The 23664-nt window shown below is 41.9% G+C and overlaps 1 protein-coding gene across 1 annotated transcript in view; it reads left to right on the forward strand.

The window, feature by feature from the left end:
- Positions 1-22891, forward strand: part of CPA6 (carboxypeptidase A6) — a 46365-nt gene extending 23474 nt beyond the window's left edge. Inside the window, exons 7-11 of the mRNA XM_074986663.1 lie at positions 10515-10625; positions 10870-10960; positions 17390-17592; positions 22176-22260; positions 22704-22891. Of these exons, the coding sequence (XP_074842764.1) occupies positions 10515-10625; positions 10870-10960; positions 17390-17592; positions 22176-22260; positions 22704-22891 (678 nt within the window). The remainder of the gene's footprint in view (positions 1-10514; positions 10626-10869; positions 10961-17389; positions 17593-22175; positions 22261-22703) is intronic.
- The last annotated feature ends 773 nt before the right edge of the window (positions 22892-23664 follow it).

The following is a 23664-nucleotide window of genomic DNA, read 5'->3' on the forward strand; positions in this document are numbered from 1 at the left end:
CAGTTAGGAAGCTAGGATCAGGTTTCTCTTAAAGTTCACAGTAGGAAGTAACTTACATATGAATTTGCTCCTGTTATTTGAGGCCTTTGAAGAGTAGACTGCTAGGTCCATTGTTTTACTAAATATCAGACATATGCTTTCTGTGTTTAACTGAAATGTGTGCAGCTCAGAATTTGTTTGGGCAAAATGAATGTATGAATGTGTCTGTCACTCTTTCTCCTGCATCATATTTGTCCATGTGCTTCATTCCTTCTATCCCCCTTCTTCAAACCACTGGGTAATACCAATTTAAAAACAACAATTAAAGGAATGAATCACTATAGTGTCCATCTCTGGCCAAAGTAAATAAAAATATTATGAACTTTTAAAATATTTTGATTGGGATGAAATTTTCCCAATAAATAATTAGCCATTGTAACAAGATCTCCAGAAGCACTGCAAGTTTCAATATGCTCTCAGCGCTTTGCAATTTTCTGTTGTTGGTAAGACTCCTCTATAAGTGTGTACAGAGTCCAGCAGCAGGCCATCCATCCCTTCTGAAGTACCATCTGCATTTAGAAAAACTCACTCCACTAGGATGAATTTTCTGGACATCTGTACACTCTGTCTCTACACTGATCTTAAGCAGGGAAGGCCAGGAAATCTGCTGCAACTAATGCAGGGATGGAAGAGCTATGCCCATCTTCTCTTAGAGGACCAGTTACTCTAGAACAACGTGATTTTCAGAAACTGGGAAGTTATTCTCTATTTTTGCTACAGCTGAGAAAACTGGAGACAAAAAGTGCAGGCCATAATCAGGGAAGGGCTCCATAGCAACCCATGTGACCAAACTGAGAAAAACTTTGATTGCTACTGAAGGCATCTCATTCAGGCTTTCTCAGCTCGGGAGAGTGTGCTTGTGGAATGGAGGATCTCTACCGAGGCCTAGTTAAAAACAACCTTGAGGAGTCCTGTTAACCAATGTGATGTTGACTACAGCTTTGCTGCCATGGCACCCAGGGACAAGTTACGGTTAACATGCAACTGGTTGTGGGTAAACCCCGCTGGAACCAAGGTTTAATCTGTAACCCATTAATACTAAATACAGTTTGTGGCTGTCTAGTGTGACAGCAAACTTCAGTCTGAGCAGTGTAGCTATACAAGACAAGAGTTATAATTTATGCTTCCCTTTCTAAAGCAGAAAAAAATTATGACTTCGGAGTGTGAGGAAAAGTGGGGGAGGTGTCATGTTCTGGTAGAGTGGTGTAATTCTCTGCATTATCAAGCTGCTTGCTGTTTTTCTGGATAGAAAAAACAGATTATTCTCATCTGCCATTTTTTGCCTCCTCCTGTTTCATTTGAGCTGGAAGGAAAATAAAAATTAAACTTGTATTCATGAAAGATTATTTTCATCTTTAAATGTATTTTAGCATGAAAGCAAAATGTTATTGTAATATACCATTTCGGTTCATTTCTGTGTGCATCCGGAAATTCTGTGTAAAGTGGCTATCACAGTCAATTCACACGAGGGCTCCTCTCTGTTTCAGGCTGCATCTACACTAGGAGATAAATTCGAATTTAAGGCGGTTCGCTTGATATTACCGTGTGACTGTCTTCACTGTAAATACCACTAGCTCGATTTAGGGAGTGCTAATGTTGATATTACAATATCATTGGTATCTGACGGGTACAGTGTCAAGCTCAAAGTCAAAAGTTCAATTAGAGGCCAGTGTGGAAGCACCACATCTTAAAATCAAATGTATTAGCCTCCAGAAGTGTCCCATATGTAACCCACAATGCCCCTCAGTGCTCTGCTCTGACTGCTGCTCTCCACAGGCACAGGAATTAGATAACAGAAAGACCGTGAATTTCAAAGCGGGAGCAGCAAGCCTGTGGCTGTGGACTCACGTTTGTATGAGAGCCTGAGAAATGTCTGTCTTTCTTTGCTATTAGCACTGTGAGTGCATCTGCTCATTACAAATAGCCCAGCATGGAGTTTGTGGTTCTCTCAGCGGCTAAGATATGCGGGGGGACTACTTCAACTGGCCCCCCCCACTGAAACCCCTCTGTGCCCAGCAATGGACCCGTGGGGCTCGATGCCACTGGAGGGAATCCTCCCCCTGAAGCTAAGATTTTCAGCAGTGGTGGAACATTTCAACCAGCTCCACAGCTGTTGAGCAGATAATGCCTTTCGTGTCTGAGTCTGTCCCCTTTGTGTGAAGATGGTCCCACTCTGTACAGCTCAAAATGTTTTCCTCTGAAAATTTGGTGCAGGCTCATACCTACCTTTCTGCAATACAGAGTCTTCTTCTTCTCTTTCCCTTTGGGTGAAGCTCTTGTAAATGTACGTGTGCATATATGCATGTGCGTGCACATCTCTGTGTGGCCTTTGTTATGACTCAAACCCTTGTACTCCTCATGGAGCACAGGTCGTCTACAAGTCTCCTCCACTTCACTCTGTCTCAGGACAGAACTTCTTGATGACACCAGGAGCACCCCAGTTGTTGTCTTGCAATGTCTGCAGATTTTCTCCATGTTGTCTGCGATCTTCCTCTCTTGAATTTGCCTTGCGGGTTCCATGTGAGAGCTTGACAGACTCTGCTGAATGACGGTTTTCTGAGAGTGTGAACTAGCCATCACCACTTTCTTCTCCTGATTTGAACGTCAAGTGGTTCTTGCCCTGCTCTGATCCAGAGCTCCTCATTTGTGACCAAGTCTTGCCATTTGATATGAAGGATGTACCTCAGGTTATACCATGTCATATATAGTCATAAATGAGCTCTCTTCTAGCCTTACTCTGAATATTTTATTTGAAATTATAACACAAAATCTCAGCCAAATCTAATACTCAGACTGCCTCTGGCTATATATTTCTGCCTGAGTCTGCAAATACTTGCTACTAGCCACAGTGTTTACTAGTGCAAGTGGATTTCCATGAAGCTAAGCTCTGTGCACAGTAGCATGGGCTTGTGGGATCATGCCTGAATTATGACTGTAATTTTTAATGGATGAACTCTTAAGCAAATGGTAAAGAAGTAGGTGTAGTAGCCTGCTGTCACCACAATGAGGCATGTGATGTCTAAGGCATTGCTTTGCAAAGAGCTGTGGAAAGCATTCATATGCTTTTTATGTTTTTTTCTCTTTTGGTTCCCAGTAAGTCTAGTTCTGTTCAACAAGAAAAATGTTTAAAGTATTTTTCCTTTAATATGACATTTTGCTCTGCAGCAAAAATAAAATAAAATAAAATTATCTTCAGCTTCTTAGTGTAGGGAGATATGTTATTTTTGTTTTGTGCTTTAAACTCGTCAGCTGCATCTTCCTGACAACCCGTAATAATCTTCTGAAGGTAAAATTTACTTTCATTCGGATTGCAGCTATTCATTTTTCTACCACATGAATACATTTTGATAAAATAAAAGTATCTCTGCAGCTGTGTTGTGCCTAGAGGAGGAGTTTTCTAGAGATAATCACTACTGTACATGTCTGTGTTATCAATCACTAGGACAGTGAAACCCCAGTACACTCAGAGGCTTTTAAACTAGTGAGTATGTTTCTCTTCAATGCATGTATCAGCCTTCATGGATGGAGGGGAGGAGGACCACAGATTACAGGAATAAAAACTTTAGAGGAGGGACTGGAAAGCTAGCCTGGTAGCACATGGCTGGAATGGTAGCTACAGATACAGCACCTCTCGAAATACCTCTCCAATGGGCCAGATTAGTTTTAGAAAAAGGGGAATTCCCATTGCCAGCAGTGCCAACAGGCACCACGGGCACTGGGATAAGGGGGGGCCAGGGGGGCTGGCTCTGTGCCTTGAAGGTGCAGAGCCAAGAGCAAACAAGGCAGAGCCAAGAGCCATTAGCCCTCAGCACCCCTGGTATTGTGGCACTGGGCCCTTCCCCCCAACAGCCGTGGGCAGCCTGAGCACCACTGCCACACCATTTCAAAGGAGCCGGGTGGGGGGGGAGGAAATTGTCTCTCTACCCCCTCATCAGCAGCCCTGCCCATTGCTGTTCATAAATGGAGGAAGAACAGTCTCTTATTTTCCATGAGAGCTAGGGTAAACATAGTTCCCATTTGGCCCTTTTGTAAGCCTTGGAGGAGCTGTCCTGACTTTTTTTTGGCAGAAGAGCAAATTTGTAGCAAGTTGATCCAGTTGCAAGAGCAAGTGAGCCAAATGCCTACCTTTGTCAAAAACCCGGGCTGTGGTATGGAGGAAAATGAGAGAAAAAAACAAAAGTCAGCCCCTTGCAAAGGCAGGAGGCAGCACCTTGGAGAGGCCAAGCAGGGTTCCAGGGACAAGCAACAGTCTCTTGTGGGGAGGGTTGCAGTGACAAGTGACCTCAACCTGACAAGGGGTGAGGGGAGAGTGAGGAGGCAGAGTTTCAGTGACCTCAGCCTCACAGAGGGATGGGGAGGCCTTGGGCCAGCCCGAGACAATGTCCGATTTTCCCCTTGGGAAATATGATTACCCTAATGAGAGCCCATTTCTGCAACTCTTACGCAGGATAGTACTTTACAAGTAGGCCCACTGACTTCAGTGGGAGTGGTCATGTGAGGGAGTTCTACTGACCAAGAGAAGGGGCTGCAGAATTAACTTCCAAATGTTGGACAATTTAGACAATGAGGAAAGTATGTAAGTAATAGGTGACTGTTTATCCCCTTTCCTACTAGCAGCTATCACAGTGTCTCAATGGCAATTTGACCAGGCTATACGTTCAGACCATTGGGAAGAAAGCACACAGACACACATTTCCTGGGGTTAAATGACTAGAGTTTGACATACATACAGTAGTTGCCATGTGGTAACAATGTATGTTTTGACACTTTTTTCACTTTGATCATTATTTTTATGATTTGATAGACACTACAAAAGGCAGGTTGCACAGTATGATACTGATATAATATAATGATATAACAGTAATGTAGCATAGTATAATGGTGATACAATTTAGTGATTGTTAGACAAAATGGATGCCGAGACATTACATTTGATAGTAATACACGGCCTGTCTTGTCTTATTACAAATACAAAATATTAAGTTAGTAGAAAGAAAAACAGTACCTGAGAGAAATATTTTTTAATAAAAAAATTATTTTTGTCACCTCAGGTTTATACATGAATAATTTTATTTCATAAGAGTTACGTCTGAATTACACGTGTCAGAAAGCTATACTAGATCCATTATGTTTTAAATGAGATGGTAGCTATTAACTTTTAAGAAGATCCTTTAAAATGATTTTAAATAAACATTTTAACAGAAACACATCAATCTTTCAAGTCAATTTGAAGCCTCAGCAGGTTTGGAATAATAATTAACTTCCACAGCCTCTCACAATATCATTTCATAAGGTAGCAAAGCACCAAAACAAAACAGAGGAGCATTAAAAAGTAAAAGAGACTCAATACTGTGCAATCTATACTCTTTTATAGTTCCAATAACATTTTTATTTTATTTACTTCTGTGTCTATTAACTGTTTGATACGGGACATTGCCTAAGGCACAGAGGAAGAATGGGATAATTTTTGTCACTTCATTATTTCTCTTCTATAGTCACAGTATGAACTATTTGCAAGAAAAAAACTGTAAAATACTAGTTTTTCTTCAGCCCACGAAGGACCCACTGCCAGACCCACAGTCTCTTTACAGGCACTTTTCTTTTTCAGACATAAGCAAAAACAACAAAACAGTTCTTCAGTGTACCCTGGGTTATAGCTCCCAGAGCATTTTTCCCTTTTGCCTCTCATTTCCTCCTGCTTCATAGCCTGCTGCAGGATTCTTTCTTATGCTTTTAACTGAGCCCTACCTCCCAGAGCTTTCTCCCTGGAAACGTTCTTTTCCTTAGCTGGTTCCCATTGCTTCCCTTAACAACTTCTCCATTGGAACTCCCCGATGCTCCCTCTTTCTCTTCTGCTATACCAATCCCAGACTGCTTCCTTGGCTCCTTGTTTCATGAGCTCACTCTACTCTCTTCCCCAGCCAGCCCTTACCCGTCTCCCTCTGCCTCCTGCCCCCACCCACTAAAGTCAAAGCAGAGTTAAGTGAATAGTCTATGGGCACCACTACTATACTCTCCTAAACAGATAAATGAATGTGTTAGTCTTTAAGGTGCTACAGAAATGCTTGGTTTTTTGTGAAACTACAGACTAACACACCTACCTCTCTGAGACGATTTCGCCTAAATAGTTAGCTATTCGCACTCTCTCGTTCTGCCCTGTGACTTTCAGGTAACGCCTTTCTAATGCAATTGCAATTTCCCCATATTTTTGCAATATAACTATTTTATTTTTCCCTTCCTTCATCAAATCCTTTATAAATCCATAAAAGGTGATCAGTTGTAGTGTGCACATAGTCCATCTTTTTTTTGGTTCTTTATTCAAAAAACTTATTTCTGCTATAAGCCATAATTGCCAGTCAGTATTCTAAACAAAATCACTTGATACTCCGGACCCAGAAGTATGTCCTTAACTCTACAACACAGTTCAAAAATTCTTCTTCTTTTTTTTTTTTAATTGATCCAAATTTTTGGCCACTCCACTGTTAAATTTTCTTCCCTGGGCTTTTGAATTCCTGTTTATCTGAGTGTATTTCTGTGTCAGTCTTTCCATTTCTTTCAGTGTTTTTAGTTGACTTGTCCACCGTGTCATTTCCTGTCCTGCCAAAATATGCTGTGATCCAGACTAATGTTACATGTACCCCCTCTGTACTAACTCTGTTATTGGAAATATAATTTTGTTGATTCAATTATGTGTACATGTGGAGAGAGAATGTTTTATTGCTGTATGGCTGATAACTGAGTCCAAAAAATAAATAAATAAACTAGATACATTCACAGAGGTTAGGTCCATCAATGGCTGTTAGCCAGGGTGGGTAGGGATGGTGTGCTTAGCGTCTGTTTGCCAGAAGCTGGGAACGGGCAATAGAGATGAATCGCTTGATGGTTATCTGCTCTGTTCATTTCCTTGGGAAAAGGCCCTACCAAATTCACGGCCATGAAAAATGCATCACAGACTGTGAAATCCGGTCTCTTACCATGAAATCTGGCCTTTTCTATGCTTTTACTCTATGCTATGCAGATTTCATGGGGGAAGACCAGCATTTCTCAAACTGGGGATCCTGATCCAAAAGGATGTTGCAAGGTTATTTCAAGGGGGTTGTGGTTTTGCCGCCTTACTTTTGGGGCGCCTTCTGAGCTGGAAGGCCAGAGAGAGGTGGCTACTGGCAGGGTGCCCTGCTCTGAAGGCAGTACTTGTCATCAGCAATGTGACAGTGAGGAGGGCGATACTATGTCTTGCCACCCTTCCATCTGTGCTGCGGCCTTCAGAACAGGGTGGCTGGAGAATGGCAGTTGCTGACTGAGGCTCCCTGCTCTGCAAGAAGCAGTGCAGAAGTAAGGGTGTCAGTACTGTACCCTGCCATCCTTATTGCTGAAGTCCTCATGGCGACAGCACTGCCTTCAAAACTGGGCTCCCAGTCAGAAGCTGTTGCTCTCCTACTGCCCAGCTCTGAAGGCAGCACTGCAGAGCGCAGAAGTAAGGGTAGCAGTACTGCAACCCCCACCCCATACAACAATCTTGCAACCCACCCCCACCCCCCACGGTTCGTTCTTTTAGTCAGGAATGGTGGAACTCATGAAATTTAAGATTTTTTTAAAATCCTATGGCTATAAAATTGAACAAACTGGACAGTGAATTTCATAGGGCCCGACCACTGAAGCCCCTGGCATTGGCCGCTGGACAGGATACTGGGCTACGTGGATCTTTGATCTGACCCAATATGCTTGTTCTTATATTCTTATGACCACCACTGCTGGTGGCACCTCTCAGATCCAGTTTCAGCCCCTAACTGTTTGGCTTCCTCCATTTTTAAATTCTGTACCCAACCCAGGCATAGCAGGGTGGAGCTAATTAAGTGGGGGTGGCTACCTCTGGGTTTCCTAGCCCTGCAAAGGGGGCAGGCCAACCTTCTACAACTATTCATACAATTTAAAGCATATAGCTCTTTTCGGTCTGCTTTTTAATTTTTCCTCTGAGTTTTCGTGACACTATTATATATTTATATGTTGTAAATGTTGTTCGGGTGCCCTGCTGATGAAGAGTTTGACAACCAAAAGCACTTCAGTGTGATTTTGAAAAAGTAGATATCATATTATGTCAGCCTGGTAGAACAATATACATCACAACAATAAATAAAAGCCATTTCCTGTAAAATAGCACACGTACAATATGTGACTTCAAACCTAAAAGCACTATACAAAAAGCAAAACCTAGTGATTATTTCAACCTCAATGTCCTTTGACATGGAAATCCTCAATATAGGGACATGATCTCCACCATACTTGTTACCATTTGATAATGAGAAGAAAACATAATACAGGCTGAACCTCTCTAGTCCAGCACCCTCAGGACCTAACCAGTGCCAGATGAGAGAATTTTCCAAACTCTGGGAGGTCAGTATTGTCTAGCACACTACCTACACTTCCCCTCCTTAGTGGGCTCTTAGAAGACATTTGGGGTAAATTATAGATAAATAACAGCACAGAATGCTGAGAGCCAGGACTGGTGGCTGTAAGCAAACTTTACGGGACCATGGGAAACTTGGCCACACCCATGATAAGTGGTCATCTGGCTATCTAAAATCACGCCAGATTACAGATGGTGCTGGACGAGAGAGGTTCAACCTGTACAGCAAAAGAGTCTATCCCTTTCACACAACTAAATCCTCTCTTCCTATAAAAAAGTCTAGAAGCAATGCTGAGTTGCATTAACCTGCATTCTGAGTTTGTTTCATTGCAATACAGAACTTTTACAGCACCTATAATGTCCCTTATCCAACAAAGACCTAAACACGTTCATCTCTTTCCATATGTGAGTAATGAGTTTAATACAGTTAGCACAAATATGCAAATGGTTAAGTCTAAACAATCAGGTCTTAGTTTTTAGCCCTCACTGCAGGAGTAACAGTAGCTTTCTATTCTGACAAAATTGTCTTTTGCAAAGTTCATCGGTGTCATGAATGCAAATATTTAACCATATTTATGTATAGCCTTGGAGTAGCTTTCTAATATTAGCAAACATGATATAGAAAAATGGTTCATAGAATCAATAACTGCTGATAAAGAGCAGTGGTCAGCAACCCTTCTGAGGAAGAGTACTGAAATTTGACCTTTTGACATCTGTGTATTGTCCAAGTGCCGGTGATACTTTTTAAAGTCACTAACAGTCCTACTTACAACAGCTTCATTAATAAATAAATCAAGATGCAGAAGTTTACTGTTTAGGTGGTTGCTGGTAGCATTAACCGGTCTTTTGTTAATCCACAGGCATAATGTCTTTGAGCCTGGGGGAGGAAGAGTGGGGCTGAGCTCCCATTTCTTCTGCCAATGAAAATCGGCTCATCTGCCACTTTTGGCACCCATGACAGGTGTTGCTGACCTCTGATAAAGAGGAAGACTTGTATCTAGCACCTTTCTGTCCCCAAACAACTCCAACTGGGTCCTTCATGGGGGCTGAGGACAAGCCAGAATTTTACAGTTTTTTTTTCTTTTAAATAGGTCGCACTATAACCATAAAAGAGAAGTAATGAAGTGACTTAAAAATGATCCCATTTCTTCCCCTGCAGCTTAGGCATCCAGTGACTTAGTGGGAGCTAAGCTGATTCGTGCCAGCTAAGTTAAGCACATACTTAAGTTCTTTCCTGCATTGGGGCCTTAACACTAGAGTTAATACCCAGTGATGGTGGTAATTGCACGAGGAAGGTACACTTCTGCATACAATGGAGGAGAATCTGGGACTGGTAACATTGCAAATACGTGGACCAAGCAGCGCTTTGTTGAGGAACAAAGCACATACATGGGCTACTGAATTCCTGAGTCTAACAGAGGAGAAGAATTACTTCCTCCACCCTCAGTGACTGGTCCAACCTAAGGTGCACAGTCTTGGTGCAGGCTACAGGATTTGCCCAATGTAAGATGGAGTAGAAACATGGGTTGATGATTTTGAATTCAAGATCTCTTTGTCTCACATATATGACCTTTGTCACTTACTTTTTTGTATGTTGTGACATCACCAGTATTAAGTGCTATCATCAGCTGTTACAAATTGACATAGCTCCATCACTTTAGTGGGAGCTAAGCTGATTCATGCCAGTTGAGGATCTGGCCCATTGACTTTTTGCTCCTTCGTCCAGGCATCTTCTTAGCCATGCTCAGTGCACTTGTCTCTATTTAGAACAAGCAGCTTGCAGCATTCTCCTGTTTGAAACTGAAGATAGGATAATCTCCTTTAGAAAGTATTTTCCAAGTATGTATTTTCTATTACTCTGCCCCTATTAGTCTCATTTTTGGACCAACAAAACTCCATTCAAGTACAGTTGTTGGAATAGCAATAATACAATAAGGCCAAGTCTCTGTCACAGAAGTAAACCATGCAGCAGTACTAACTACCTATGGTCATGTGACTGGGTTAGTCAATTACAGTTAATTTTTAAACCCTTTTATTATAGAAACTACTTCTATTTTACTCCCTACTTTAGGCTCTTCAGACATATGAGAGTGATCCCGCCATGAGAAGGATGATAAATCAGCTTTATTTCTACATCATGCCAGTATTTAATGTGGATGGATACCATTTTAGCTGGACCAATGTAAGTAGCTTGGCCAATATTTCTGAAAATATATTAAGATCAAAAAGATGGAATGACTATATCTCATTTGAATGCCATAATGATCTGATCCATCACTTTATTACATGTGATTTAAAGATGTAACTGTCTTGTAAGAAAATTAAAATATTGCATTGAGCATCTTCAGCATTGATGATTTGTTATGCGTACATAGCTGCTTTATCAACATGTATTCAATTATTTTCATTATTTTAAAAACAACTAGGATCGATTTTGGAGAAAAACAAGGTCAAAGAACTCACAGTTTCATTGCCATGGTGTAGATGCTAATCGGAACTGGAAAGTGAAATGGTGCGGTAAGTCCGGAAATAACCTGAATGTGGATAACCTCATCCAGCATTCAACTCTCCAGAGCACTGAATAGATGAAAACATTCTACAGTGGCAATAGCCTCTACATAGCCGAGACTGAAGCTGGTGTCCTGGTATCGCAGGGTTGGCCAAACCATGGCTCACAAGCCATGTGCAGTATATTTCAAGTTGTAGTGCATGCCCCTCCCACCCTTCCCTGCGTTCCAGACTGGAGGAGATGGAGGAGGCCCTCGGGGCTTCTGCCTTCCAGCATGGTGGTGGAGCTAGGGACTTCAGCTGGAGACCAGTGGCGCCTGCTGAAAGCAGGGGACACAATTTAAAGGTTTGCTCCCCCAACAGCTTGAGTCATGCCCCCCTCCTAGCAGCTCCCAGGTGTTAGCTCCATGTGGAGGTGTTAGGGGTGAAAAACAGGAGCGAGCTGCAGGGAGGGGCCACTGATTAGCAGCATCTCTCCCAACAACTAACCCCGCTTCCAGCTCTTTGCCACTGTTTCATCCCCTGGCTGCAGGTCCTAGTTTGTCAGATGCAGTAGCTGCTGTACAGGGCACATGCCCAGAGGCACCATGTGCCAGAGCAGAGACAGAAAATCCTGGCAAAAATCTTGGTAGGGAGGCACACGACTCACATTCCTCCTCTCCCCACAAGCACTACATTTGGACTCTGCCCAGCCGGCGGGGGGCGGGTGTGTGGAGTGTTGGGGCTTCTGCAAGAGTGGGGTTGAAGCCCTAAGCCGCAGCCCAGGGGTCTGAACCAAAGTAGCGAGAAGAGACATTTTTCAAATTCCGTTACAAAATCAATCCTTCAAGAGCCGCAAGGCAAGTGAATACAACACAGTCCTTAATAAATAAGGTCAAAACGCACTTTCTATCACCCCTATTTTAAGAACAGTGCGCACACACTGATTTGTACCAGTTAGAAAGTTATTACCCCCATCGCTGGGCTTTAACCATCTCAGTGCCCAAATCCACCCCCATCCCTAAGCTTTACCCCCAACCCACAAACCTGCCCCCCCGTTCCCACGCCTAACCCCTCTGAGCCCCAAACTACACCCCCTATCCCCAGCCTTAACCCCTCTCAGTCCCTATTCCCCACCCAAGCCCCAGGATTAACCTGCATCAGGCCACACTGTTCCTCCACAGCCACCACCTCCCTGCCTCCCCCCTGCCTCCTTCTTCTCATCATGGTTGCATAGCTTTCAGCAGGGGCATGGCTGGCCCCCCCTCCACCCAACTCTCCTGCGGGCTTAGCACTTCCCCCACATGCAGTGCGGGCAGTTCCCTGCCCTGCCGTCTTTCTCTTGCAGTTCCCTGCTACAGCTGACTGCTCAGGGGTTCCGGAGGCTGCCACTGCTTAAACAAAAAAACTAAATTCAGTTGGTTTGACAGTGGGCAACTGAATTTAGTATTTCTGTTTAAGCAGCGGCAGCCTCTAGTACTGCAAGAGAAGTCAGTGGAGGCAGCACTCAGAGCCGCAAATGGCTACTTAAAGCTGCAGGTTCCTGACCTACAGCAGGCACATGACAACACCTGGAGATTGTTGTAGGTTGCTTGGAGGATCAGTAAGTTTGGCCTCTCCTACCTTATACCGTAGCCTTGATTGTGGATGTTCCTCAATACTTCAGAAAAGAAATCAAATTTTCAGAAATTTCAGGTGCCACATTTCACCCCAAGTTAGAGTTTGGCTGGGAAATTTGGTAAAAGCAGAGAAAGCACATATTCTTAAATTAAAACTTCTAACAGCTTTACATTGCTTCAGTGTTACAAAGCAGCTGTAGCCCCAGTTTAAGAAGCCAATTAAGCCATCTTTGAAGCTTGCTTTATGTTGCTGGAATGAGCCAGCGCACAATGGTGAATGTGGTTCATGGTGTTTTCTGTACTGATCTGTTTGTCAATTTGTTTTTAAATAAGTCCTAACTTTTTATTTATGTTTCTAAAATGTGTTAGCTTAGGGACTTCAGATCTTTTTGTGACCTTGCTGAGACAAAGTACCTTCTAGAATTTCAAGGTGGCTATTATTAGAAGAGGTTCATAAAATTAACTAAGAGGTACTTTAAAAATTAATATCTATACAATTAAACTCTACAGTAGGAGTAAATAGAATACTGGGCAGGGACTTGGAAGACTACGCTTCTATTTCGAGGTCTCTCTCAGGTCTGTTGCCTAAACCTGGGCAAGTCTTTTCATCTGTGTTTCCCATCCCACAGTCTGTAAATTAGACTGTAAATTCTTAAAACCAGGAATTGTTTTCATAATGCATTTTCTGCAGTGCTCAGTACAAGGGAGCCCTGTGCCAGCTTGGAACCTCTGGATGCTACAGTAAGTAGAAATAATAAAAACAGTTTCATTGCTTTCAGTTGCATGAGGAAATGCTCAGTCACTGCCAGGAGGAAGAGCTGCACAGGCTGCCCTCTAGCGGTTTGTTACTTTTATCTCTGTCGGCTGCGTGGAGAAAAATAAATTTCACAAGCAGCATTAATCACACTGATGGCAAATTACCAAGGGCAGAACACAAACGTTAGAAAATTGAGTAAAATACACTTATAGTTTTGACACCATCACTTACATAATGTGAGGGTTTGACTCTATTTTTAAAACTTATATACTGTTGCTTACATTCCTCTTCGCCTATGCTGCCTATTTTATTAATAATTCTTTTCTCGCCATCTCTCTCCATCCAACCCAATTCCATTCTGTTACTTCTCACTATTTTCTTGTGCTAGAATCTAAACACATGCGCCCATGTCCTGAACTGCAATAAAGGGGCACTCAACTGTTCATGAGGGACAAGGCAAAGCATATTTATGATCCCGATTCTGGACAAAATTGTACTGTTTCCAAAAGGAAATTAGAGGAACTTTAAAGCTACTCTATGACTTGGTTACAGAGATACTCAGCAAAATTAATCCAAATTGGCCAAATGTGTGAATTTCAAGTACGTTAGTAAAACTGTTAAATTTGTTGTTGTTGATTGATCTCGGTTTCCCTTCAGTCCCTTGCCTCTCAGCTCTTGACTGAAATACAAATATTTGTTCATTGGTCCTGGAAGACATTTGTCTTTCCTGAATGGGAGATTTTTTCTTAAATACAGAATAGATGTATTGCCCTATCACAATGATATCTGAACTCCTTTGTGCACTATGATTGTGATTTATTGAGTTCTGCAGTGTCCTTTGCCCAGTACAAAACCAAACCAACATATCCCTTCCCTGGTGGGCTCATAGTTAAAGAAATGAGAATTTATTCCTCATGTTTATTCAGTCCTGCTCCTCACGCCACCAAATATACAGACAGCTCCCCAGTGAGACCCCAGTCCATCCTTAAAGGGACTTCTATACAAATAGCAATTTACTGATCTTCCGAACATCCCTTTGAAGACAATGTTTCTTTCGGAAACAATCACTGATACTGACAGGAGTTCAGTGTGCTGCCCAAAGATAAACAAATCAGTCAGCTATAGAAACAGGATTAGAACTCCCAAGTTCCTCACCCCGAGTCGTGTGGCCAGTTGTTGCATTGCATAGCCTGAAGAAGAGATGAAGGGGAAGAGATGTTTAAAGTTCTGTGATGTGAATTCTCCTCAGTGAGATTAAAAACCCTCTTAATTAGGCCAGTGTATTTTTCAGTTTGCAACCAAGGTTTGAAATTCATGGAGGTGCCCCTGGGCAAGTGTGCTGTGAGCACAAATCCTATTTCTGTGTGGCACCTGCCCCAGTGGGACAACCAAATTGCTGGGTACCAGGAGTTTCTCCTGTGAGTTGGATGACACTGCTGTGCCACCTTCTTTTCCCTTCTCCTCCTGTTGCATTCTATGCTATCTTTTACTCTGTTACTTTGTATTCTGTGAAGACTGGGAAAGGAAATTTATCAGTGATCTTAGCAAATTTCACTTTGTAGCCTGAGCCTGTGGCTCATGGGTAACACAATTATTTGTTTCAGTTAAAATATGGAGTGGGCAATGAAAGGCAACAACAGAAACAGCAGCAGTTTTAAAGTATGGTGTATAAATTGCAAGTTCTTTAGGACAGAGACTGTCTTGTTATGTATTAGTGTCCTGATCCTCACCAAGATCCATTAGGCACTATAAATAGTACAAGTATTATTTTAAAAAAACTAGGCTAGTACTTAGAGACAAATCCTCACCTCATAAACACAACACAATTTAACGAACTTCACTCACATTTATTATAGGGAACTGGGGGATAGAATTTCTACCTGAGGCCTGCCATATAGCTGCACAGTGAAGATTACCTCATGGTGGCAAAAGTAGGAAGTGCAAGCAAATCTGGGCTGGTGCTGTTCCTTATCTGACCCTCAATCCCACCTCTGTGCTTCTGTATGAAAATGAGCTCTTTTCATCTCAACACGTACACACAGTGAGAACACAGCATTTCCAGTTTATTTTGGGCCTTGCACATCTGCAGTATGTTCTGGAGGATTTGGCTGTTTCAGTACAACACTGCAAGATACAAAAATCCGGCAGATGGTTGACATTTACTGTATTTTTATTTTCTCCTTGTGACTGTAGCTTTGACTCTCGACAGCAGCTGACAGTTACTGTAATTCTTACCTCATTCTGTCTGAAAATCTGAAGAACTTTCAATATGGAAATTCTTAGTGAGATCATTGTATTATCCAAAGCCATTTGTTCACAGGACAACTTCACTGTAAGGAGAGAGTTCAGAAAAATCTATTCTTACTGAAACTAAAGCCTACTCTTCATCCTGTTTTCTGCACTGAGTCTATGGGAGGGAGGAACCTTCTGCAGGCTGTTTAATCAGAATGTAGGCATTATTAAAACAAATGTATGGTCTCAATATGGGTTCCTTCGGAAGCAGGGGTTACACCTTGTTTTCGTTCATTAAGGATAATATTTCTGTGTAGCAATGAAGGCACAGTCATTTCAAGGCACTTTTGAAAGGTGGACTAAAGGGAGGAACCTAAAATATATATTACATTAAAAGGAGATCTTGTCTTCAAAACAATTTTCCTGCAGTAAAGAACTCTGAACAAAAATAGTTTTTTTTGCCATTGCCTGTTGTTTTTTTTTCCCAAGAGTGGTGCAAAAAAATTGATTGATTTCACAGAAAGTTTGTTTGGAATTTTTATTAAAAACACAATCAGTAATTTCATATAGTTTATTTTAAAAAATATCAGGACATAGTTTTAGACAAACTCTAACTTGCCAGGGTAGACCTTTGAGGATTTTGTTCAGTGTACTAGAACATGCAAGGTGGTAATGGGTTGTTAGTGGTGCCTGCACCCGCCACCCTGCCTGGTTGTAGGGGGACAAGGCTAGGAATACAGGGCCATGTTCGTGGATCCCCTATGCTGGTGATTCCAGACTTCTGGAACTGCTGCTTGGGATTAAATAGACGAGCCTGTAAACTGCTCTAATTTATGGCAGAAACTAAGAAGGCTGCAGGATCAACAAGAGTGAAAGTCATCTTCATATCCTCTGTCCTGATTACGTCGTAGTCTCAAACTCAGGTTCTGGGGTTAGGCTGAGGTATTTTTACATGGCATTGTATTAGGTATTTTTACAAGATAACTACAGATTTTAACAGAGAGCTGCAGAGTAGTAACACCATATTCCTTGCCACTACCAGGGTCGTGAGCACTGTTTTCATACACTTCTTTTGTATGGTTTTGCAGGAATCCTTGATCATATGAAATATAATAGGAAAGGTGGCACTTACAGAAGTGAGGCCAAAAACACCAGCCCCAACTGCAGATTCAAAAATGAGGCTATAACTCTAAGATCATGAACAGGGATTTGAAAAGCTATTCACACTTAGGCAAATGTGGGGATGCAGTGGTTATGGTAAAGGCAGATGGTTTACTCCCTGAAGAACAGATGGCCATTGCACCAACTAATCTAAGTCTCTAGAGCATCCTGTCTCGTTGTCTTGTCAAATATTACAGATACAAGATAAAGCTGTTTTCTGGAATGCCAAAGTTTGACTAGTTTGGTATTTCATCTCCAATTACACTGTTAAATGAATCATGAAAATCAATGTATCCACTAATCAACACAGTAACCCTATAAGATTCTAAATCCTTACAATCTTACAATAGCCAGTGAAATTCAGTTTGCTGTGAAGAATGGAAGTTCTCAATTATTCAATGTATTGCTATGTGCCCATTGCAATTCCAGTTTCCAGGGGGAGGCCTTGTGTCATCGTTTTGGCTAGCATGTATGCCTAGTAGATAAGAATGCATTTTGTTCCACTGATTTCTTGAATGTTTGCTTCTATTCATTATCTCCAGGTGGCACATTCTCTGTGTTTTCAGCAACAGGATGGCAATTTATGTGCAATTTTTTTAGTCTTTTCCGTATGCACTTGTTAAACCAGAATTGGAACTTTACATACAGTTCGTGAACATTCTCTGCCATTTTTCTTTTTTGAATATGTAGATGAGGGGGCTTCCCTTCACCCATGTGATGACACATACTGTGGTCCTTTTCCCGAGTCTGAGCCTGAAGTAAAGGCTGTAGCTCACTTTCTTCGCAAACGCCAGAAACAAATAAAAGCCTATCTGTCTTTTCACGCATATGCTCAGATGTTGCTGTACCCATACTCTTACAAGTATGCGACAATTCCAAATTTCAGTTGTGTGGTAAGTGCAATCATTCTTGGAGATTATACACCATTATATATTATTAATATATACTGTGGGCAGCTACAAAGACTGTAAGTGTGCAGATAATGGGAATGTAGCTTCATATTATTTGCCTGTCTGCTAATGGTTAGTGACATTGCCAGTTGAGCATCACAGCATATTAATTTTCAATATTTAAAATATCTACCATAATCAAATATGGTAAGGTTTCGTCTCACTTGAATTTTTGTGAAGAGCTATACTGAGTTGGAAAGCAGAATTATAATGAAGCTTCCATACCGTTCTCTCTCCTGTGGTTGACTGAGAAAGCTTTATTGGTCCAGATGGATTTCATGAACCGAGGCTGGCCAGAAAGTAAAATCTGTTCTGGGGTCCCCACATGTATGTGGGGTTAGGAATATTGAGTGCAAACAGGGTCCTTAAGTACTCCTGAGCAGAAGAAAGAGGTGCTTCTGTCCAGTTCACTACATGCTAATGTGCTGCCCGTCACTGCTTCAGTTAAAGCTGTAAATTATTCAGTGATGCTTTGAAACTGGAGTGCAGTATTCTGGTAACAACCTGCATAAATAGTTTCCTCTAATTTAGATAACACCATTAATAAGTTTCAACTAAAGCCTATTAAGATCTTTATGAGGAAGTTGTTCTTCAGTTATCATTGAGTAATGTCTGCACCAGTTATTTAATCTGTAGGGTTTTTGAAGTTGTAATTTACGAGTCATACTTTCTTCTACACAATCCTTTGTTTCGGTATCTGCAGTGAGGCCTGTGATGATCTGAGAGCAACGCCTCAGCAGCTTTCTTGGCTGAAATCAGCTAATATTGCAAGTTCTCAGGGCCTGTTTTTGAAAGGTGCTGGGAATTTTGGTTGCTCAGCATCATTCAGGATCACACCTGAAGCATTTCAGAATTGTTTTCTTCCTTCTCTATATATGGCACAAACCACTGGAATGAACATATTGCTAGTAGCCTGAGAATTATCCACTCACTATATCCAGGTATTTGTTTGTGTTATATTGGAAGCATTATGCCATAATCATTTACCATGGATTTCCACTCAATTGCCACATTGGAAAATAAATCATTACAATATTACCCTAGTTTTAAAATAATGTTACCATAGAATTTCCCCATAGCATTTTCAACAGGTTTGTTTATCTGGTTGGTTGATTGGTTGGTTTTTTGCCATAATTTGAAATAGGGATCCTTGGAACCTTGAAACTGAAACCGCCTTCCTTATCAACATTTCCTCCCTTTCACAAAACATGCCTATCACAGCATTTGATTTACCACATCTTGTATATTAAATACCCCAATAACAACAATGTGGGTGAAAACAGACTATCAATACACTCTTAAATAAACTCCCAAAATAATAAAAGACAAAAATAACCTATCATCCATGTGGGTGAACATTTTTCATAAAACAAATCACTCCATTTCTGATCTCTCAATCCTCCTCCTCAATGGATATGAGCAAAACACCAAAAGATGAGCCTGGAAACTTCAATTCATAACTTTGGTAGGCACTAAAAATCATGTGACTAATAAACACACTAGGTTTGTGGTTTATTACAACAATCTATAATCCACTAACCACACTTTTTTGTCTTCTGGCTGCAGAGGTTTTACCTGGCTACATATCACACAATGTAAGATCACGCAAGCTAAACTATATGTTTTAAATGCTGTTCCACCTTGTATTTTGCTGTGAGACTGAGTACTTTTCCCAGATCTTTAGAGCAGCTCAGAAGCTTCTCTCTCACACCAACAGAAGTTGATCTGAAATAAGATATTAACTCTCTCACTTTGTTGCCCTAATATCTCTTAGCGCTGGAAGGGAGCTTCAGAGGTCATCAAGTCCAGTCCCCTGCACTCACAGCAGGCCCTATCACCATCCCTGACAGATTTTTCTTTAATCTGTTTGCCCCAGAGCCCAAAGTCTTTGCCCAGTTTGGCCAATGTACAGAGTCTCAAAAATAACTCAAGCGTTATAATCAAGCCAGCTGACAAAGGGGGCGCAGGTGTCATCATGAATAAGTCAGACTATGAACAGGAGGCAGCTAGACAACACTTCACCAAAGAATGAATGGACATAGACCAGACATTAGGAATCTCAATACACATAAGCCTGTCAGTGAGCATTTCAGTGGAGTGGGCCATTCTGTTAAAGACCTGAGAATATGCGACCTACAACAAAGAGACTTTAAAAACAGATTACATAGGGAGATTTGTGAACTGGGGTTCATATTCAAATTCAACACATTAATACTTGATATGAACTAAGACAGCAATTATCTCATGCATTACAAGGACTGCTTCCCTTCCTTTGATGTTCATAATGATGTTCATAATGAAGACACTTAACATCCCCCAGCCCTCACCCCACTTCTTCAGTTCATGCATTTGATCTGTCAGTTTTTATTGCAATTTTTTTGGACCGCTGTACTACATATCTGTGTCCGGACTGGGAATTCTGTAGATCTGAAGAAGTAGGTCTGTCCCATGAAAGCTCTCATCAACTAATAAATCATTGTGTTAGTCTTTAAAGTGCTACATGACTGCTTTTTTGTTTTGGTAGAATAAAGACTAACATGGCTATCTCTCTGTTACTACTCAATAGTGATCAGAGATAGTACAGCTGTTGTTCCCAGTACGCCATTACACATATTTGTCCCTCCATCATTCAAGTCATTAATGAAAATATTGAGTAGGCACCAGAGTCAGGATACATCCCACCTCCCCATTTGACAGTGAACAACTGTATTGATACCTATTCTTGCAGTAGATATTTTCCATCAATGATGCACCCACTTCATAGAAATTTCATCTAAACACCATTCCCTAGTTTGCTTATGTCACATTGTACTGTGTCAAAAGCTTTAGTAAAGACTAAAGTTATCACATCAACTGCTCCCTCACCCCCATCTGTTAGGCTCGTGATGCCATCAAGGAAGGAAAAAAGTTAGTGTGAGCATGACTGACAAATCCATGTAGACTAGTTTGCTTCACCTTATTATCCTCTAAATGTTTATAAACTTATTCTTTAAAAATTGGTTCAAATATCTTTCCAGGTGTCAAAGTTAGGCTGGCTGGTCTAGAATTCCCTAGGCCCTCTTTGTTCACCTTTTCAAAAGTAGTCAAAAATAGTATCTTTTGTCCTCTGGGACTTCACAAGTCCTCTATACAGTCATGAAGATACTGGTTCTTACATTGCTCCAGCTAGTTCCTTAAATACTCTTGGATTAATTTCAGCATGCCCTTCCTACTCAAATACATCTAACTTATCTAAATGTTCATTAATAAGTTCTTTCCCTGTTGAAGCTTGTGTTCCTTCCTGCTCATTAGTAATACTGTGTTAAACATATGCTCATACTTAATTTTCGGGTAGAAGACCCATTTCTATTTTGCTTCAAATACCTCAGCCTTTTTGGTGGCATCTATTATTAGCTCTCCTTCCCTGGATAGGAATTGACCTACACTTTCCTTCATCTTTCTGTTGCTCTTCATATATTTATAGGACTTCTTACTGCCTCTTCTGTCCCTTGCTAGGCATAACTTCTTTATGCCAAAGCCTTTCAGGTTTGTGTTACTGAGTATTGTTTTATACTCATCCTTAGCAATTTGTCCACCTATCCATTTTTTTCAATATTCCATTTTAATTGTTAGGTTAATGAGAGTCCCTCACACTAGGATAACTGCTGTTGGCTACGTCTATACGTGCAGCCAACATCGAAATAGCTTATTTCGATGTTGTGACATCGAAATAGTCTATTTCGATGAATAACGTCTACACGTCCTCCAGGGCCAGCAACGTCGATGTTCAACTTCGACGTTGCTCAGCCCAACATCGAAATAGGCGCAGCGAGGGAACATCTACACGTCAAAGTAGCACACATCGAAATAGGGATGCCAGGCACAGCTGCAGACAGGGTCACAGGGCGGACTCAACAGCAAGCCGCTCCCTTAAAGGGCCCCTCCCAGACACAGTTGCACTAAACAACACAAGATACACAGAGCTGACAACTGGTTGCAGACCCTGTGCCTGCAGCATAGATCCCCAGCTGCCGCAGAAGCAGCAAGAAGCCCTGGGCTAAGGGCTGCTGCCCACGGTGACCATAGAGCCCCTCAGGGGCTGGAGAGAGAGCATCTCTCAACCCCCCAGCTGATGGCCGCCATGGAGGACCCAGCAATTTCGACGTTGCGGGATGCGGATCGTCTACACGGTCCCTACTTCGACGTTGAACGTCGAAGTAGGGCGCTATTCCTATCTCCTCATGAGGTTAGCGACTTCGACGTCTCGCCGCCTAACGTCGAAGTTAACTTCGAAATAGCGCCCGACGCGTGTAGACGCGACGGGCGCTATTTCGAAGTTGGTGCCGCTACTTCGAAGTAGCGTGCACGTGTAGACGCAGCTGTTGTGTCTTTCATATATTTTTTAAAACTGCAAGCTCTCCTGAAAATATGCAAACTTGGGTTCTATCCTTGTACTGCATTAGGAAGAAGTGTTCTGTAGCTTGTTTCAATCCTATTACAGAAATGAATGTGAAGTCTAATGTATTTATTTTTCTTCCCATGCACAGGAATCTGCAGCTTACAATGCTGTTAATGCTCTTCAGTCCGCTTATGGTGTAAGATACAGATATGGCCCTGCTTCTAGTACTTTGTGTAAGTTTCTTTCATAAACTTGATTGTTACTTTGACCTAGATGTGGTACGAGGTGGGGGCTGTACTATAACAAAGGAAGCAAATTGTCCCTAAAATGAACTTTGATCAAATTGTAGCAGGTGAGGACAGGAGCGGGGAGTGTAGCTGATTAAATCCACCTGCGCTGACAGAGATAAATGCAACAGTTTCTAGAGAGAGAAAAGAAGACAGAAGGAACATGCCCACTGAGCTGCCATAAATGTTAGCACACATAAAGATCAATAGAAAACTAGAAAATAATGTTGTGTAGATGCTAGTAAAGTTATTTTGAAATGACAGCTGTTTACCAGCTGTTCTTTTGAAATAACTGTGCTGCATAGACATACCCTACAAGTCTAAAGTGTAATGTTATGATACCAGTATATTTCTTTCAACAGAACAAATCATATTTTTTCCTTCCCCAGATGTGAGCTCTGGTAGTTCTATGGACTGGGCCTACAAAAATGGCATCCTTTATGCATTTGCATTTGAGCTGCGTGACACCGGCCATTTTGGATTTTTACTTCCCGAGACTCTGATCAAACCCACTTGTACAGAAACCATGCTAGCAGTTAAAAATATAACTATGCATTTGCTAAAGAAGTGTCACTGAGAGTTATATTTAGGATACAGAACATAACTAATGCTTTGCTTCAGGTGTTTATTAAATAGACACTGTCAAGTCATTGCAGTTCTAAATCTGACATTTTCAAGCTGTAGCTCACAGTACGAAATGTGGTAATTATTCCACCTTGGAGGGTTGGGAGGTGAAAATCCTTTCAAATTCTACACTGAAAAAGTCCCACTAAGTTTAAAATGTCACATCAATGGTTTGTTCACAGCAAAATATTCTGTCCTTATTAGGGATGTACACTAAAGTCCTGATTCTCAGCCACCGAAATAGTGGAATTTTTGCTACTGATGTCAGTTGGAGAAAGATCCTGTCCCAAGTGCAGCTGTGGAGCCCAATTCTGGCAGGTTTCCCACACTGAAGACTGCAGGGAAACCCAGACCCAGAACTATGAAATACAATGGGCCACCCCATTCTTTCCATCCTCCCATAAATAAGGCAACCATATTTCCCAAGCCCAAATGCGGGATACCTGGGGTGGGGGGTGGCTCCCTGGCTGCCACCCCTGTGGGGGATCTCCACGTCTGCCCCATGCCTCGGGGTGCCAGAAACAAGGCAAGCCAGGGTGAGCCAGGAACTGGGCAGCAGCCACACTGGTGCTCCTCCCAGCTCCCACAAGGTACAGAGAGCTAGGGACCGGGCGGCAGCCAAGCCAGTGCGCTCCCGACTCCCGCAAGGCATGGGGAGCTGGAACTAGGCACCAGCTGTGCCAGTGTGGTTCCCTGTTTCCCCAAGCCACAGGGAGCCAGGAATGA

Source organism: Carettochelys insculpta, chromosome 2 (assembly GCF_033958435.1).
Source record: "Carettochelys insculpta isolate YL-2023 chromosome 2, ASM3395843v1, whole genome shotgun sequence".
Taxonomy (NCBI): Eukaryota; Metazoa; Chordata; order Testudines; family Carettochelyidae; genus Carettochelys; species Carettochelys insculpta.